General features: G+C 44.1%; 1 protein-coding gene and 1 long non-coding RNA gene across 3 annotated transcripts; one reads left to right on the forward strand and one right to left on the reverse strand.

Annotated features, from left to right (window-relative positions):
• Positions 1 to 2,484: 2,484 nt before the first annotated feature.
• Positions 2,485 to 3,609, reverse strand: LOC136550532 (uncharacterized). The gene is made up of 3 exons (XR_010782326.1): positions 2,847 to 3,609; positions 2,669 to 2,761; positions 2,485 to 2,581 (listed from the first exon to the last, which is right to left on the reverse strand). It is a non-coding gene; the product is annotated as an uncharacterized lncRNA (long non-coding RNA).
• A 4,473-nt stretch (positions 3,610 to 8,082) lies between these two features.
• LOC136550518 (rho GTPase-activating protein 7-like) lies at positions 8,083 to 16,199 on the forward strand. 2 transcript variants are annotated; one of them, XM_066542119.1, is made up of 22 exons: positions 8,083 to 8,761; positions 9,659 to 9,695; positions 9,770 to 9,846; positions 10,023 to 10,093; positions 10,239 to 10,317; positions 10,460 to 10,604; positions 10,707 to 10,826; positions 10,923 to 11,000; positions 11,092 to 11,147; positions 11,267 to 11,336; positions 11,690 to 11,777; positions 12,084 to 12,327; positions 12,677 to 12,892; positions 13,167 to 13,460; positions 13,703 to 13,752; positions 13,887 to 13,947; positions 14,015 to 14,098; positions 14,300 to 14,413; positions 14,507 to 14,673; positions 14,860 to 14,929; positions 15,461 to 15,643; positions 15,741 to 16,199. In XM_066542119.1, exons 1-22 carry the CDS (start codon positions 8,687 to 8,689, stop codon positions 15,927 to 15,929), a joined length of 2,568 nt encoding a protein of 855 aa, XP_066398216.1. In that variant the 5' UTR covers positions 8,083 to 8,686; the 3' UTR covers positions 15,930 to 16,199. The 2 variants fall into 2 exon arrangements, with proteins under 2 accessions (XP_066398216.1, XP_066398215.1); XM_066542118.1 differs by having other exon boundaries at positions 8,085 to 8,761; positions 15,738 to 16,199.
• Positions 16,200 to 16,651: the final 452 nt, after the last annotated feature.

The raw sequence follows: 16,651 nt of genomic DNA on the forward strand, positions 1-16,651 counted from the left end.
TACGTCTATTGATTTCTCCTGAGCTGCAATAATCAGCTAAGGTAGCTAGTCTATAATTGATCTTTTCATTTTCTAATGTTTCCTTGACCTGTGATCTCCTCCTCAGTTAATTCCTGGACCTGCATAAATGAACCAGCACCCCACCGCCAAGTACGTTCAGCCCCAAAGCCCACTCCAGTCCTGACATGCTCGTAAGTCCAAGATCACTCAAAGTCCATCATTGAATTAATTCTCTCATGACCAAGACCTCACCACCGCACACGGCACGGAGCCAGAGGACAACCCTGCCAACTCATTTCATGCTTCCTGACTACTCATGACCACCCACGATCAGTGCTATATATGGCTCTGCTCCACTCCACGCAGGGCAGGCATTTGCTAAGCTCCCTGGTGTCTCTCCTCTTGCATTGCCTCCGCACATCGATCACCGTAGGTGGCACTTCATTCAATTCTGAGGTAGCTAGCCTGTAAGAATTCCTTCATTCTTCTTCTTATTTTCTTGACTCGCGGTCTCATCTAGTAATTCTAGACCCATAGTCATGTGCAAGTCAGCAAGTTCAATTGCGTGATTAGCCTCCTCCAATAATATCATTTTCTTCATCTCTAGAGCTCATTTGAATTTATTTATTGATTGTGAAATAAATTTTGTTAGATTCCTAAATTCATGATCTATCTGTTAGTGTAATTAGTTCGTATAGTTCAGTGATACATTTAGGGTTACTTTATTATTTTGAAATGCTTATTATGGTTATTTAGAGAATGAATTTTTATGATGCATGGTAGCTAGTGCACCTTGTTTTATTATATATATAGTAAATTGATATTAACAATAAGGATGCCTTTAGTTGCTAAGATAATACATGAAATGTTTCATACTTGTTTAGTGGGAATAATAGGTAACTTTGCATATTAGTCATTAGAGTTAGCTTAGTAGCTTGGTAGATGTATTCTTATTTTAAGAGTTGCGGTTGCCTATATATTAATTATTGCATCATCATCACTGCATGCATATAGAGGACGAGCCACTGGAGATCGTGACATTCGGCGAGCAGGAGTACGACGAAGTCATCGAAGAGTACGAGGAGATCCTCGTGCAGGAGGACGTTCCGGAGCCACCCGTCACTGACTTTGCTGACACCGCGCCTGCCCAAGGCAAGCCCCGGTGTATAACCCCTATTTTTAAATGATCACTGAATATATTTATATGATATGCATTTACGTTACAGGCATTTTATGGAAGCTACATGCATAAATATATCCACCATGAGTCCTACTAGTACAGGTCGAGTAGCTGCTATGCTTAGGATGTCGGTAGCATGAGTAACCTGTCGTTACTCGCAAATAGGTGATTAAACTATGATATCATGATGAAATAATGGAAAGGAAAATGGTGACCGGACAGGGATGTGGATTTGGTACTGGTGGGTGTGAGGGGTTGTGTCCTGCGGCCAACAGGGCATAGCCCGGTTATACTTTTTCCCTGTCTGTGTCGATTAAGGACCGGTCGTTGCATATGACTCTAGGCAAGTCACAGATTATTGTCCCGAGCACATACTTGGGTATGGGCGTAGGGAAGGCTTGCTGCTCTCTTGTCGCGGATCCGGCTCTTTCCGGACCGACTGATGGGAAGAGGAGGTGGTGGAGGTCCTTGCACCGCACTGAGTCCGGGACTCAGGATGTGGGGGCTTGGAGTCCAAGTTTGGACGGGGACCTGGACACCCGGGACAGGAGAGTGGTGGGTTAGTCCTGCTTGTGCCTGGGGTACAAGCGGGGCGTGTGTCTTCGGGGCACCCAGCTGGGCACATTGATTCGCGAATCGCCGGGTTATCCGGTACGGCTTGTCTGCGGTTTAGCACCGTAGTAAGAACTGAAAGTTGAAAGGAGAAGAAATGGAACTGATTGCTCAACTCTTGCTTGAAAGTAGAACATGCTTATATAGATTGACTAGATGAAAACTTAATACGGCTGATGATAATAATGTATCAATAAGGACTCACTATTAGTATTGCTTTTTGCTAAAAGAGAACCAGCAAACCATAAAGCCTAGCATATTCCTTGGAGTCAGGAAAGTATTCCCACTATCGGATAAGTCTTGCGAGTACATTGTGTACTCAGGGTTTATTTACCCCTGTTGCAGGTGACGCTTGAGGAGTTCCTTGTGTGGAGGATCCATCTGGTGGGCTCAGACGGAATCCTCGTTATCTTATCGCTAGATGTTATCTTTTAATATTCCGCTGTTTATTATTTCGCACTCTGTATTTGGTATTGTAATAATGTACTTTTCAAGAAACTCTAATGTATGAGATAGACTTGTGTTGTAACTCGTTTTCATTATTGGATCCTTGGGAAAAATGTGGATCTTTCGGGTTCTCCCTTAGGGTGTGCCCGACGGACACCGCTCGCTGTAGTTACTTTCGGGGTGCTTAGTGTCTGATGGAAGACGAGCGCCTTCGTAAGTACACTATTTCGGGTGGTTCTGCCACAACGTGTCATCCGACCGCGCCGGGTAATCGGGTTCCACCCAAGGAGTGTCCATGCAGCTCAACTTCTGAGCTAGCTTCCTGCAACACTTCTTCACCTTCTGCATAAATAAACGTTAAAGTTAGTGCATTTCCCAAACGCATATACACTAAAGAAATATTTTCAGAATGGACAAGTTTATGTTTACCTCCATAAAAGCCTCGAGAACGTCTGGCCCCTACCCTCTAGACTCGTGAAGCCGAAACATTGCTTCGTTGGACAACCTTGACAATTATGTCGTCTAGGTACATAAACGCGGTTGGACAGTTTTAGTACACACACTTAATACCAAATGGATAACAAAATAGACCATTCAAGTATCTTACCACGTATCTTTGAAGCGAGGCTCTCTGTAGTTATGTGTCGTCCCTAGTGGCAACGTCGTACACATCGTCGATCATATCTTCCTCGTCGTCCTCGTCAATCGCCTCCTTAGTGTACGGGGGCATCATATGTGTCCTTGTAGACCTGTGAAGCCACTGTAGGTACTCGTTGAAGGTGTGCTGGTCATGTGGGGGACCCGCATCGACCGACTGCCGGTCCCTGTTCTGCCACAACTAGATGTACGCATTGTGTGTCCCGCGCAAATCCTTGATCTTGTACCTCTTCCTGTGGTCATACATATAACAAAATGATTGTTAGTTATATCATACACACCTCTGAATTATACCTTTGTTATTAATCAATAACGCACCCGTGCAATTCTTGGTTGGTGGAGTAAAGCGGTGGTGGGTAGCCTGTCATTCTTCCAAACTGCCTGTAAACCCTGATGGGCAAGTGAATCTCTACCACGTGGAAGAAAATAATAGAGACGTTGCAGCGATACACGTCTGACTCATGCCTGGTGATAGGACTCAGATAGTACTAGAGCTCCAGAGTATCCCAAGGACACCAATGCACCTAAACATTTTATAATTGAGTTAGGTTGTGATATAGTGTATATCGAACAAGACACATGTATGATAGTAAAGAGAGCGTAACCTGGTGCTATGCTAGGACGTCGAGACAGCCCGTGTACTCCCTGTACTTGCGCCTCGCATTCCCTCTAACTAACTCTGCTTGCGTCCAGATATACAGAGTTGTAGGGAGTGTATCCTGCCCGTTCCAATGCTGCATTGAACACGATAATGAATTAGTCATTAATAATTTTATCATACGTAACTGTCTCGAAGAATATAGTGAACCAAAGTACTTACTGTTAAACCAGTAATAAAGGGCCTCCCAACGGGCCATTGTTCCCAACAGCAAACCTGGAGTAGGTAGGAGCAACCCCCAAGGTTCGTATACCCTTAGGTGCGACGGCAGGCAATGCATAGCTATCGATACGTCCATGACAGGACTGCGCTGCCCCAGCTGTACGCCGCTATGTTATCCCACAGCTGGCATAGTATGTCAAAAAAGATCCAGCTTATGGTGTTGCCTGAGGCGTCTAAGAATAGGAAAGCACCAAGGAAGTGCCAGAGCCACACTCTAGCGAACCTGTCGATATGAGACTCATCAGCCTGTGGGTCCAAGTAATCAAAGCGCTCTGTGATCCATGACGACGAAACGCCATAACTTTTCATGAAATTTATCAAAGAAAACGAGACTCGATGGCTGCAGGAAAGCAATGCAAGTATTAAATAGGCTTTAATTGCTCACTTATTTTTCTTGGAAACCTCGTCGTCCGGTGGAAGAAAGCCAGTGAACTGAGCCACCAGCTCCCTCTAGTGACCATTGTCAACTATACATGTCACTAGAAGTCCCCCCCCCCCCAACTGAAGGCCAAAGATAGCATTCACGTCTTGCATAGTCAAGGTCATCTCGCCTCAAGGTAGGTGGAACGTGTGGGTCTCAGGGCTCCACCTATTATAAGAATAGAATAACTGTTAGTTACCTTAAATTTGTTATAAGAATGTTTATGTATAATGAATGCACTCACACATGTCTACAACTGCAGTAAGTAGTGCTGGGTCAAGGGGCGGAAGACCGTAGTTGACAACACGGACAAGCTCGAGGAAGCCGGCACGCCGTATGTACGACGCGTAGCGCTCGTCCCACTGGTGCGCCCTGGTGTACGTGTGGGGCCTCAAAGCAGACAAGGGCACCTCTGCGTCGGTGTCAGTCAAGAAGTGTACTTGGTGCGGCTCGTCGTACTCCACCTCAAGAAGAGGGTACAACGGATGCTGCGTGGGAGGGCCATCCTGTTACAAATTGATAAACAAAGGGTTAGAGTATTCAAATTAACATTACGTAGCATTGCAAAATTTAAACTACTTGTTATGTAATACAAACACAATATGAAATCACATGTATATATTCAAAGTAACATTAACAGATATATTAAACAACTTCACTAGGAAAAATAAGCAACTTCTATGTATGGACCTGCTGCCCTCATCTTCTATACCTGTGGACGTCCGTGGCGCGGCGGGCGTCCATGGCTCCGTGGCTCCGTGGCTCCCTTTTGTGGCCGTCGGCGAACTCGTGAAGGAGCCCGACGGCGCCATCTTAGTTCTTAAGATAAGTGAAAAACGTCTTACTGATCTTAGGGTTGGGATTGTTATCAGATTTGGGTATTTTGCATTCCTAGGGTTCAGATTTGGGCAAAAACTGGAGCTAGTGTTGAAGTTGATTCGACTCCTCTCCTTCTCGGTGCTTAAGCGAAACCTTATATTCTGATTTGTCTTAAAGAACTTTGAATCGGACAAATCCGAGGCTATTTAGATCTTAACCAAACACTAATTAGGTCTTAGGGTTCAAGAATTAGGCTCAACGGCTTCTCGGATACCAATTGTTAGAACTTATACTTAGACAAGATCTTAATTAACCTAATCACAGGAACGCCTAAACCGAAATTAGCACTTAATTAAGACTTTAATCAATCTTACTCGTTGTCGGCGTGCGTCGTCGTCGTGGTCGTGCGGGCGTCGTCGTCGTGGTGGCGTGTGGGCGCGGCGTGCGGCGACAGGTGCGGTGGGCGGCGGGAGGCAAGGCAGGCGGGCAGGCAGACAGAGGGAGGGCGGCGGCTCGGGGCGATATGTACTTTGGACTGCCGCGCCGTGGGCTATGACGCGTTAGTGCCGCGCTAAAATCGGTGGCGCGACAGACCCTGCCACGTCACCGGTCAGCGCCCCGATCATCGCCACGTCACCCCTCTCGCCGCGCCACCATGCATAGCACGACACAGGCGTTTTGCCGCGCCATGGCAATAGGCGCGGCCAAAAGTGTTAGTTTTGAAAAAAAAATTAATAGTGTTAGATTTAAAATTAGTTTAAAAAAGTGTTAAAAAATCCTCGCCGGCACGTTCACGTCTTCGATGCTCAGGGCGAAACGGTTTTTTTGAACGATGAAAAGGGAAACATGTGGAGGACAAAAGGACACATCCCCTGCAGATCCTCAACTACCATCCAGGCACAAGCTCCCAACGCGAATTACTCCACGCAAGGCGCTGCTGTGGCACCAGCCGATCGCGCGGCTCCGAGCAGTGTGGTCCTCTCGGCGGCCGGCTTCTCCTGTGACTGTGTAAGTGTGAGCGTGAGCGCACATGGCCCAGCCTGAAAGGCCCTCGTCTCCAACCCCGCCCGCCAGGCCGCCACGGCGCTCGCTCGCTGTAGCAGAGCAGGGAGAAGAAAACAATGCTGCAACGGGGCCAACTCAAACAAAAGGGTCACCAATCCGAGGTCCAGGTCCAGGTCCAGCCAAGGCTACGGCCTACGGCGAGTCGGCGACCACCGCTGCACTAAACAAAACACAGTAACCGTCGGTTTCATCTGCCTAATCTTGTGCGCTTTTCTGCTGGCCCGTACCTAATCTCCTACTCTCCTAGCAAGCATCAATCAAGTATATGTGTGTTTCTTGAGTGCTGGGGTTACACCTACACCTACTCTGCGCCTAATCCTACACGCAATGCCATGGACGTGGAGGAAGTCTTGGGGCAACGTATATGTGCTTTATGGTGTGTTTAGTTGGAGAGGTGAAAATTTTTGGGTGTCATATCGAATGTGTTGGAATGATGTCGGGGTTTTTTTTTAAATACTAATAAAAAAACAAATTACATAACCCATCAGGAAACTGCGAGACGAATCTAACGATACTAATTACAGAACCCATCAGAAAACTGCGAGACGAATCAAGAAACACGCAGGTTACTATAGCACTTAAGGCTTTTCATGAACTAATTAGGCTTAAAAGATTCGCCTCGTGATTTTGCCGAGAACTGTGCAATTAGTTTTTTTTTCATCTACATTTAGTATTCCATGCATATATCCAAACATGCTCTTTTACTGTAGGAGATAAATTTTTTTAAAAAATAAACAGGGCCTTACACTTCATGCCGGGATGGGATACCAGCACAGTACTCTCCTCTGCGTGTTGGCATGTTGGTTACGACGGTTTGGTGCACATTGTATCTGTAATATAATATAAGGTGGATCTCATCACTTTTAATTAGTGCCACTGGCCTAACCTAGGCGCGTTTGGCCAATCTACGTAGGAAAGGAATTCATCTGTGTCCAACCACATTTAATCTGTCCCCCTTTCCAGGGACCATGCATTTTTTTCGGCTAAGAGCAAGCCTAATAATACAGTCGATTGCTGACAGCAAGGATCCTTACTGTCTATCTCTCAGCCCACCTGTATAGTAGTTAGCTCTTCAACATTAATACATAGTCCACCTATCTCTCTCACAGAGTTTTTTTTTCTTGTATCTAAAGTCGTCTGTAAGCTTATAACCCGCTTCTCCTCTCTCTCATCTCCTTCACGTCAGCATGCTTATAACCTGCTATTATACTTGCTCTAATCGCAATCGTGGCATTCTGTTTAGGTGTTAATAATATATAGTAGGGAGATCTAGCTACACATGTTAGGAATGGAATTAATGCATTCGGTCTAATCCAACAGCACTCGTTGTTTCTCATAAATAGGGTATCCAATTTGCCAAGATCACTTTTTTTTTCTTCCATTTTCCCGCTTTTTATATGAAATTGAATCAAGAGGTTACTTAGGTTGATTTGTCTTTTCTACCACAAACAAAAATGACGCATAGCATATCGACGCCAAATATCTTTTCATATTAAAAAAAATAGCAAACCGTGCTCACACAAGCAGGATTACGTATAGCCTAAGATGTAGCTGCAACCACAATAAAACAAAACAAAAAAATAATTATGATCCAATTTTAATAATCATATACACACACCACTATTATACAAATCCATACACCTATACAAGCAAAGCTGTGCTCATGTAACGGGCATCTGATTTTTGAATCGATGTTGTTTGAAAAGAAAAGGGTAACGGGCAGGTGATTTTTGGATCGATGTTGTTTGAAAAGAGAAAAAACCCGTAAAGGGCACCTGATTTTTGAATCGATCGATGTTGTTGGAAAGGAGAAAAAAAAAGTGATCACGTCGTGCGTGTTATATCAGACGAGATGGCACATATCGGAAAGGATGTGTCAGGAGTTTCCCGATTAAACAACGGGACGAGATTAAGGCAGATCCAGAGGAGGGTAGTAATTAACAAAGCTTAAGACCACACACCACACACCACACACACAAGCCGAGGCCGAGCTGGAGGAGAGGGAGGGACGCCTGCGGCTTCCGGCGCAAGCTGCCATGTGGACTCCGGATGACTCCAAAAGTCCAACGGGCCATCCATCCATCCGCGGCTGCCAGCCTGCCTGACCAGTTGAGTTGAGATATCTGAGAGCGGAGGGAGCGGTGGCGAGGCGGCGAGCGGTGAGGTGAAGGTGATTGCCGCAGCGGCGGCAGCGCGTGTGCGTCCGTGCGCTCCTCCCTCGCTCGCGTAATCCCAACCCCCGTCGCAGTCGCGGGGTCGCCTCACGCCCCGACGGAGCAGAGACAGACAGAGAGGGCGGCACCACCACGCACCAACGCGCCCCACCTCCACTCCACGGGCGGGGCGGGGCGGGGGGCGAAAACCCGAGCGAGCGGCCCCAAATCCTAACCACCACCGCAAGCACGCTCCCGCACCCCACTCTTCCACCGCACGCACGCACGCGCGCGCGAGTGCGGCAGATCGCGGCGGATCCAATGCTGCCGCTGCGGCTGCCGTGGTAGCTGCTAAGCCGCGTGGTTGCTGGTTCGGTGTCCTCCGTGCTGCGGCGCCGGGTCACTGTTGATGCGGACGATCTGACGAGGAGGAGGAGGAGGCGGACGACGGGATGGCGGCTTCGGCGGCGCCTGGGTCGGCTGAGAGGCAGGCGCGCGGCGGCGCGGCGTCGGCGACCGGCAACGCGGTGAGTCGCCCGGTTCCCTCGCGCGCGTGTTCTGGGCCGCGTGCCCGCCCGGGCTGCTGCTGGAATTTGCCGTGCGTTTGGTGTCCCGTGCCTTGCTATGGTTGGTAGTCTGCTGGTTTTTTTGGTGGTGGGATTTTTGGGTTCTCGCTTGCGGGGATGACCAGCCGCCGCTGTTCGGGTGGACGTTTCATGGATGGGCGGGTGGTGGCTGCTGCCTGCCTGCGGCGGAGCGCGCGAGCGAGGACGGTGGGGGATGAGCTTGCTTCGGTTGATTCTGCTGCTGCTGATGCTCCGTGGGTTTTAGTTGGATTGGACAGTGATGGACCTGGTGAGCGGTGTGCGCCTGGCGAGCCTCAAATTCGTGGAGTTGGCGGTATTGACTGCGGAAATGTGAAGTGAAGTGTTTTTGGGCAGTCTCCGTACGTGATGGAGGCGTTCCGATGTTTTGTACAGTGAACTTGTGATATTGGCCCTGTTGAATTGCTACCAGAAATGTGGGAGGACACGGGCGTATGCTTTTTTTATCCCCTGGGATGAGTGATGTCGTATGAAGAAGAGATGCCATGTAAGTAGAGACTAGAGAGGGTGCAGGATAGCAGCCTGTTTACATTATTTGTTGATTGGAGAGCCTTCTCACGCCCAAATCTAGGAAACTTCCCTCCATGGTTCAACCTGTATACGTTGTGAGTTTGTGGTGTGGTACATTAGACACATAGGTTTTCATTGACCCTTTGTTGTGTTTTGTTTACTACTTGTTTCAATCGGACTTGGATTTTTCTATCTGAAACAAGAATTCTGGACAAGAAAACATTTGATGTTTTGCTTTGTCTTAAATTTGTTCTTTTGTATTTACAGTTACTATTACAGTGTTTCTGACATGTCTTGACCTTCTGGCAGGTATTTAAGAGTGGCCCTCTCTTCATATCATCGAAAGGTAAAACTATTAGCGGCACACATTGTTTTCCTTTGGTTCCAGACTGTAACAGTGTTACAATCACATTATTTTAGGAATCGGATGGAAATCATGGAAAAAGCGTTGGTTCATCCTCACACGAACGTCACTGGTTTTCTTCAAGAGTGATCCTGTTAGTATCTCTGCTCTTTGTCCACAATGTAAATTATGGTATACTTGTGCCATAGAAAGTTTACAGTAACTATGTTCATTGTCATAGTTTCCCTTTATATAATTATATAGTTTATGAGTTATACAGTAGCACTCAGTTCTATTTCCTTGATGAGTGACTAGTCTTGGCATTTTTAGAGTACATTACCGCAGAGAAGTGGTGAAGTGAACCTTACATTGGGGGGAATTGACCTTAGTAATTCTGGGAGGTATGTGTCTATTTGACAAATATTCTTTTGAATCTTGAGTGGTCATGCTTAATGTACTAAAGATGTTTGTCGTTTGTGTACCTCTCTCTCTACATAAATAACTTACTGTGTCTTATTTTTTGTTGTATTTGGCACTCATTTGCAGTGTAGTAGTCAGGGAAGACAAAAGGTTGCTGACTGTCCTTTTTCCAGATGGCCGTGATGGCCGTGCCTTCACCTTGAAGGTACACATGCTTACCTTTCTCCTAAACAATTTGATGCACTCGAGCAAACCCAAAAGTTCAATTATAAGCCTTATGATTATGCTTCATGCATTGTAGTGCCTCTTCAACTTTTATATAAGATGCCTCCTTTTTTAATATACAGGCAGAAAGTTCTGAAGATTTATTTGAGTGGAAAACAGCACTGGAAGAAGCTCTTGCACAAGCTCCAAATGCAGCTCTTGTGATGGGGCATAATGGAATCTTTCGCAATGACACAACAGATGTATATGAAGGGGCTATTCCAAATTGTTGGTTCCCTTACAGTTTATACTATCATGTGACTTGCTCCTCTTCTCTATGAACTTAATATATGTCTGTTTTTTTTCATATGTTTCCTCTACTGACTGCAGGGAGAGAGAAGAGACCTATCAAATCACTAGTTGTTGGCAGGCCAGTACTGCTTGCACTGGAAGATATAGATGGCAGTCCTTCTTTTCTGGAAAAAGCTTTGTGTTTCCTTGAGAAACATGGTAGGACCAAGCAATGTTCATTGTCACCAAATTTTGGAACCTGCTGCACTTTACTGTTGTAAATATTTTGTTTGAAATATGAATAATTTCTTGCAGGAATAAAGGTGGAAGGAATTTTGCGTCAAGCTGCAGATGTGGAGGAGGTCGACAGGAGATTGCAAGAATATGAGCAAGGTTTTTGTGGTTACTTAGTTTGTATTTTGATTTTTAGTTTCAGTTTGGTTGCACGTATAATTCAATATGTGTTTGTATCTTTCCATTCCAGGAAGGACAGAGTTTGCACCAGAAGAGGATGCTCATGTTGTTGGTGACTGTGTAAAGGTACCTTTCTGTAATTATCGTCATGTGTTGTTTTAAAGATTAATGTTAAAGAGTTCCAATAGTTTTTCTCTTCGTGCTTGCCCACTGTCTGAATGTATACATGTATGATGTATCTGCAGCATGTTCTCCGGGAGCTTCCATCTTCTCCTGTTCCAGCTTCCTGCTGTACAGCATTATTGGAAGCTTTCCGTAAGTGTTCTATTCATGTTAATCTGAATATGCTTCCTTGGTTATGGGGGGTGTTGTGTCGACTTGTCTTGTTTGAACTTAATAACTGTATTACTCGAGCTGTTGTATTTATGTACATCTTTTCATCTTGTTCGCAGCCCGCTCCTGTCATGGCCAATGCATATTGTCATAGGCTCCTACAGTTAAACATATGAGATTTCAAGATGTTTTTCTTTTCAAGCAAATATGCAGTGACCAGATTAGTTAGAGCTAACCTGGTTTCCTGGCTGATATTTTTGTAGATTTTACAGCTTTCTTTGTTTCCATATACTTATCTTCAGCATATCATTTTCATTTCCTCTGTACTTGCCTAGGTCTGGAAGTCAAGGAATCTCGGATCAAATCTATGCGTGCAGCAATATCTGAAACATTTCCCGAGCCTAATAGGCGGCTGCTACAGAGGTTAGCTTATTCTTCTCCACATGGCTATATTTTGTGTTTGGATTCTATTTTACCTGATAGCATATAATCCTGGACAGTACTTCTAAATTGCTTTCCTTGTCTGCTCAAGCTTGTGCTGAACATTTTTCCTTTTTGGAAGTATGCAACTTGAAGCGATAGAAGACATACATTCCAAACTTTACTAAATGTACATATAGCTTTGCATTTACTTGTAGTTTTATGCAGTCATCAAATTCTAGGAATTGCACTTTATGATATCATATATCAGGCTGTTTTTTTAACTAAATCACAAGTCCATGCTTGCAGAATTTTGAAAATGATGCATACCATTGCTTCTCATACTGCCGAGAATAGAATGACTCCATCAGCAGTTGCTGCATGTATGGCCCCACTCTTGTTGCGTCCCCTTCTTGCTGGTGAATGCGAGATGGAAGATGACTTTGACATGAGTGGTGACAGTGCTGCTCAGCTTATTGCCGCTGCAAATGCTGCTAAAAGTGCTCAAGGCATTGTAACTACTCTATTAGAGGAATACGAGAGTATATTCAATGTGAGTTTCTTGTGCTATCCCAGTGTCCTTAATATACGCATGATTATACTATTATTATGGACAACATAAGATGATACAATTGTTTAGTTTTTGCTCCATTTATTGTACAAGATATTTATCATTATTGCATGTGATTGATTTCTGTATGTGCACATGAAGTAATAATAATTACTATTATTATTTTATAAGGGTGCTAATAAAGCATGTCATGTTGCAGCTGCGTTGTATTTTGACTCTTCATCTTCATGCACCATTAGTTCCTCTTCTGTCTAACCATATATGTGCGTGATAAACGTAAACAATACACACCACATCGTTACATTACCTTTGATGTTTGTTATTTTTACAGGATGAGCACTTTAGGTGCTCCTTATCACCTGATTCTCAAACAGGCGATAGTGGAAGTGAAGAATCAACTGATGATGAAACTGTGGATATCAAGGATAATGGATATCATGATGCAGAAAATGATGTAGATCAAGAATTAGATGATGCCGAGCGAATACTGAGTGGAAAATTGAGTGAAACCAGTGCAAGTGCCCGTGCTGACCTCTATGACTACAAGGTTTGTCTGTAGTGACTAGCCATGAACTTGCCTTCTATATTTTTAAGGCGATAGAGGGAAAATGTAAAGAAAAGTTTACTTCCATTTTCACTGAGGACATATGTTATTGAATATGTTTAACATATTGTAGCTCATGTTTTAGACATGTTTATCTAGATTGTATCCCCTTCTAAAGCTTAGCTAGATTATACTTTTATTTTTTTATCTGAGTAGCATGTTCATTTGTTGATGTCATAACACGATTTGCTTTCCTACTTTATTGCATGGACAACAGGAAGTTAATGGCAAAAATTCAGACGCTGAGCTCTCTGTTGAGGATAACACATTTGAATCAAATGTAGATTTAAATGATGCTCCCCTAAGTCGTTTAACAGAAAATGGAAAGGATCCATCAAATCTGGTGTCCACTCATGAAACTCCATTATCAGTGGGAGAGATTCTTCTGTCTTTGGATGCTAGAATTCCATTACCTGGTCGTGCAGCTGAATATTCCGATGACAGACACTCTAGCAAACTCAATGGAACTCTGCAGCATGTGAAGCGTGCTAACTTATGGGGACGGAGCAATGTAAGCAATAAGTCTGCTCTTCTACTGCTTTTCCCTTCATATGTTCTTTTTTTAATGCTACATAGCTAGACCTATGGTTCTGTAATATCTTCCACCAAAAATTATGGTTTTCTTAGGGAAGACATTACCAGACACGCTTCTATAGCACACTAATTTTCTTCAGATTATTCTTGGAAATGTTTTTCTATAATGATCGACTGTAGTACGTTGACCTTACTGATTTGCACATATGGCTTATGCAGGCGAGAAAGGGCCAACGGTCGGAGTTAGTTGATCCATCAGGTGAAGAAGAGTAAGTTCCTAGTCATGCTGCAGACTAAATTTACATTTTTACATGATTGCTTTGTACTGTGGAGTTCGATTCTTAAAGCTATTTCACCTAAAAAATTACATGATTTATACCAACTACCCCCAAAAAAATTGCAGGCTTGCTATCCAACGACTTGAGGTAATGAAGAATGACTTGCAGATCAGGATTGCAAAGGAGGTAAGGAAAAGAAGGCTGCATGTGCATCAGTGGTGAATCTTGCAACCTAACTATATATGTTTCTCAGGCTAGAGGTAATGCAATCCTACAGGCAAGTTTGGAAAGAAGAAAACAAGCACTACATGAGCGGCGTGTGGCTCTGGAACAGGATGTATGCCTTATTCAACTAGCATCGATTTGTCTGCTTTTATGCATCCAAAATATATCAGAAACCATTTGTTGTGTGCATATTTGTTACATTTTGTTTTGTTGCAAACAGCTTTAGACAATTGTCCACATAACATTTTTAAACTGCAAGTGCCTCTTTTTGAGAGTTTGGTGCTGAGTATGATCACACTTGTTTGTTCACTAGGTGTCAAGGTTGCAAGAGCAGCTACAGGCTGAAAGGGATCTTAGAGCTGCACTGGAGGTTGGACTAAGCATGTCTTCTTCACAATTTTCTAGTTCGCGCTCTATGGACTCAAAGGTACTGAAATCATAAGCAAGTTGTTCTTCGACAGTTACATACTTGCTGGGCTTATTTTGTGGTGTCCTCTGTTTTCTATGCACTTCTCTTTAGACAAAGGCAGAGCTTGAGGAAATTGCTCTCGCAGAAGCTGATGTTGCAAGATTAAAACAGAAGGTTGCAGAGCTGCATCTCCAACTCAATCAACAGCGCCAGCACCAGTATAGCTCTTCAGCAGATGCAAATGATCGTCCTCAACACCTTCCAAATCATCTCTCGCAGTAAGACAATATGTTATTCTTCTTTTCAGCTGTTGTTTGAATATGTGCCTTCAAGTCCAAATATTTGGGAGCTACATATTTTAGTAACAAATGCAGAATGTTTGTAAGCTTGTTCGATGTATCATATTCCCTAATTATTTTTACAAGTTGGAATTCATTGAATACGCAATATTTTACTGCTACCAGGAACATTGTCCAAACTGGATTTGATAGGAGCATTGCTTTCTGTAATCAAGAGAAGAAGCAAAGAAATGAGGTTAGCTGTTTACAAATCTCTCGTCTTGCTATACTTTATACAACTTGAGAAAATCAAAGCACAAGTTAGTTGACATGAGCTCCATGGTTGCACTTTAATAGTAGTATTTTACAAGCACAATCAGCTCTACTTATTATAGGGGCAGTGCTGGGACTAGCTGCGCTGTCCAGTGTTTGACCCTAAGCAACCATTTTGAGTAGATCAAACACTAAGGCCGGTCTCAGTGGAGGTTTCATGGCCTAGTTTCCAATACACTTATATTTTGGAAACAGTGCAGAAGAGTTTCATCCTCATGAAACTCTCTCTACTCCTATGAAACTTTCATCATCTCTCTCTTCATTAGTACAGTGCCATGTCAGCATATTTAATGCCCATGAAACTCTATAAAACTCCCATTGAGATTGGCCTAAGTATAATAGACAGTTACAGTTAATTTTCCATGCATCTAGGTCCCCAGGTTCTAAGAGAAATATAAACGTCAATGATTGAATTATAGCCAGATGACTCTAAGACACACTGATATTCTGACAGGAGAGCTTGCCGAGCACATCCCACTGGAGAAGCACCAAGCAGCATGTGCTATCTCATGGTTCTTCAAGGCCTTTCTCCCTAAAGCATTCCTTCGACACCTCCTTGAGTGATTCAAGGGAGGCATCAACAAGTGTGCCTGCAGAGGGAGGGCCAACGTTGGTGAACATCCCCAGAACAACAGAAGTAAGAGAAACCCCTGGTTATTATGCTGTACTAACGTTTTTCAGGAAAAAAAATACTTGAGTTTGAGTTTTCAATCTCCTGTTGTGATTTGCAGCAGGGTGTCGAATATGGAAGACCGCCGTCTGTGCCATCATCCACTCTGGTTGAACTAACAACCAGGCTAGATTTCTTCAAAGAACGACGGTCACAATTGATGGAACAGCTCCACAGCCTCGATTTAGGGCATGGATCCACGTCCCATGGTTTCCCATACAAACCTTCGTCACCCTGGAACAGCCCAAGCTAGGGGGTTGTTCAGTTGCTGCAGTAACACGTCTCTGTATATTCTTGGTATATAATCTCTTTTTTGTTTCACTTTTATCTTTGTAGAAGCTGGTAGCGAGAATGTATATCCCTTGCCTTCACTTGTTCTGCTAGTGCTTGCAGCAGACTTTTTCGAGCGTGATTTTGTTTTGCTTTTGTATCTATTGTATGTAATGAGTTAAGGTGATTGTGACACGGTTTTTATATGTTTTGGCAATATAGATGCAGGGGAGGCAATTGTTCTTGTGGACTATATTCCAATGCAGGGGAGGCAATTGTTGCCTTTTCACTCTTCAAAAAATTGTTGCCTTTTCGAAACGGGACGACTGAGTCCGGACGTCCGGCCTGAGGCCCATGTTTGGACACCCGCGCTGCAGTTTGCCGCACTCGCACTAGCAATCTGTGCTCGAAAAAAAAACAGCACTCCCTCGCTTACGCCTGGGTTTCACGTGCCCATGCGGGGCCTGTGCCACCAGACTGGGCACCGCTCGTGTCCCCTCCCCTTCTCATGTGCATTGTAATTTGTAACATATGCAATACCTGATCTACTTTTGAAATATCCAGATACAACACTCGCAACATATGTCCGAAGACAAATGAAATACTTGAAACATACTTCTAAAACACTTGCAAAAATGCTTGAAAACCATTGCAAACATACGCAATATCCAGATAAAACACTTGCAACATATGTGTGAAACGTAT

This window comes from Miscanthus floridulus, chromosome 4, assembly GCF_019320115.1.
Source record: "Miscanthus floridulus cultivar M001 chromosome 4, ASM1932011v1, whole genome shotgun sequence".
NCBI classification, from domain to species: Eukaryota; Viridiplantae; Streptophyta; class Magnoliopsida; order Poales; family Poaceae; genus Miscanthus; species Miscanthus floridulus.

Bases quoted from the DNA above. Each gene is read 5' to 3' on its own strand.
- LOC136550518 (XM_066542118.1), top strand. From the start codon at position 8,687: ATGGCGGCTTCGGCGGCGCCTGGGTCGGCTGAGAGGCAGGCGCGCGGC. The intron at 8,762-9,658 runs GTGAGTCGCCCG...ACCTTCTGGCAG, and splicing joins CGTCGGCGACCGGCAACGCG to GTATTTAAGAGTGGCCCTCT. The intron at 10,094-10,238 runs GTATGTGTCTAT...ACTCATTTGCAG, and splicing joins GACCTTAGTAATTCTGGGAG to TGTAGTAGTCAGGGAAGACA.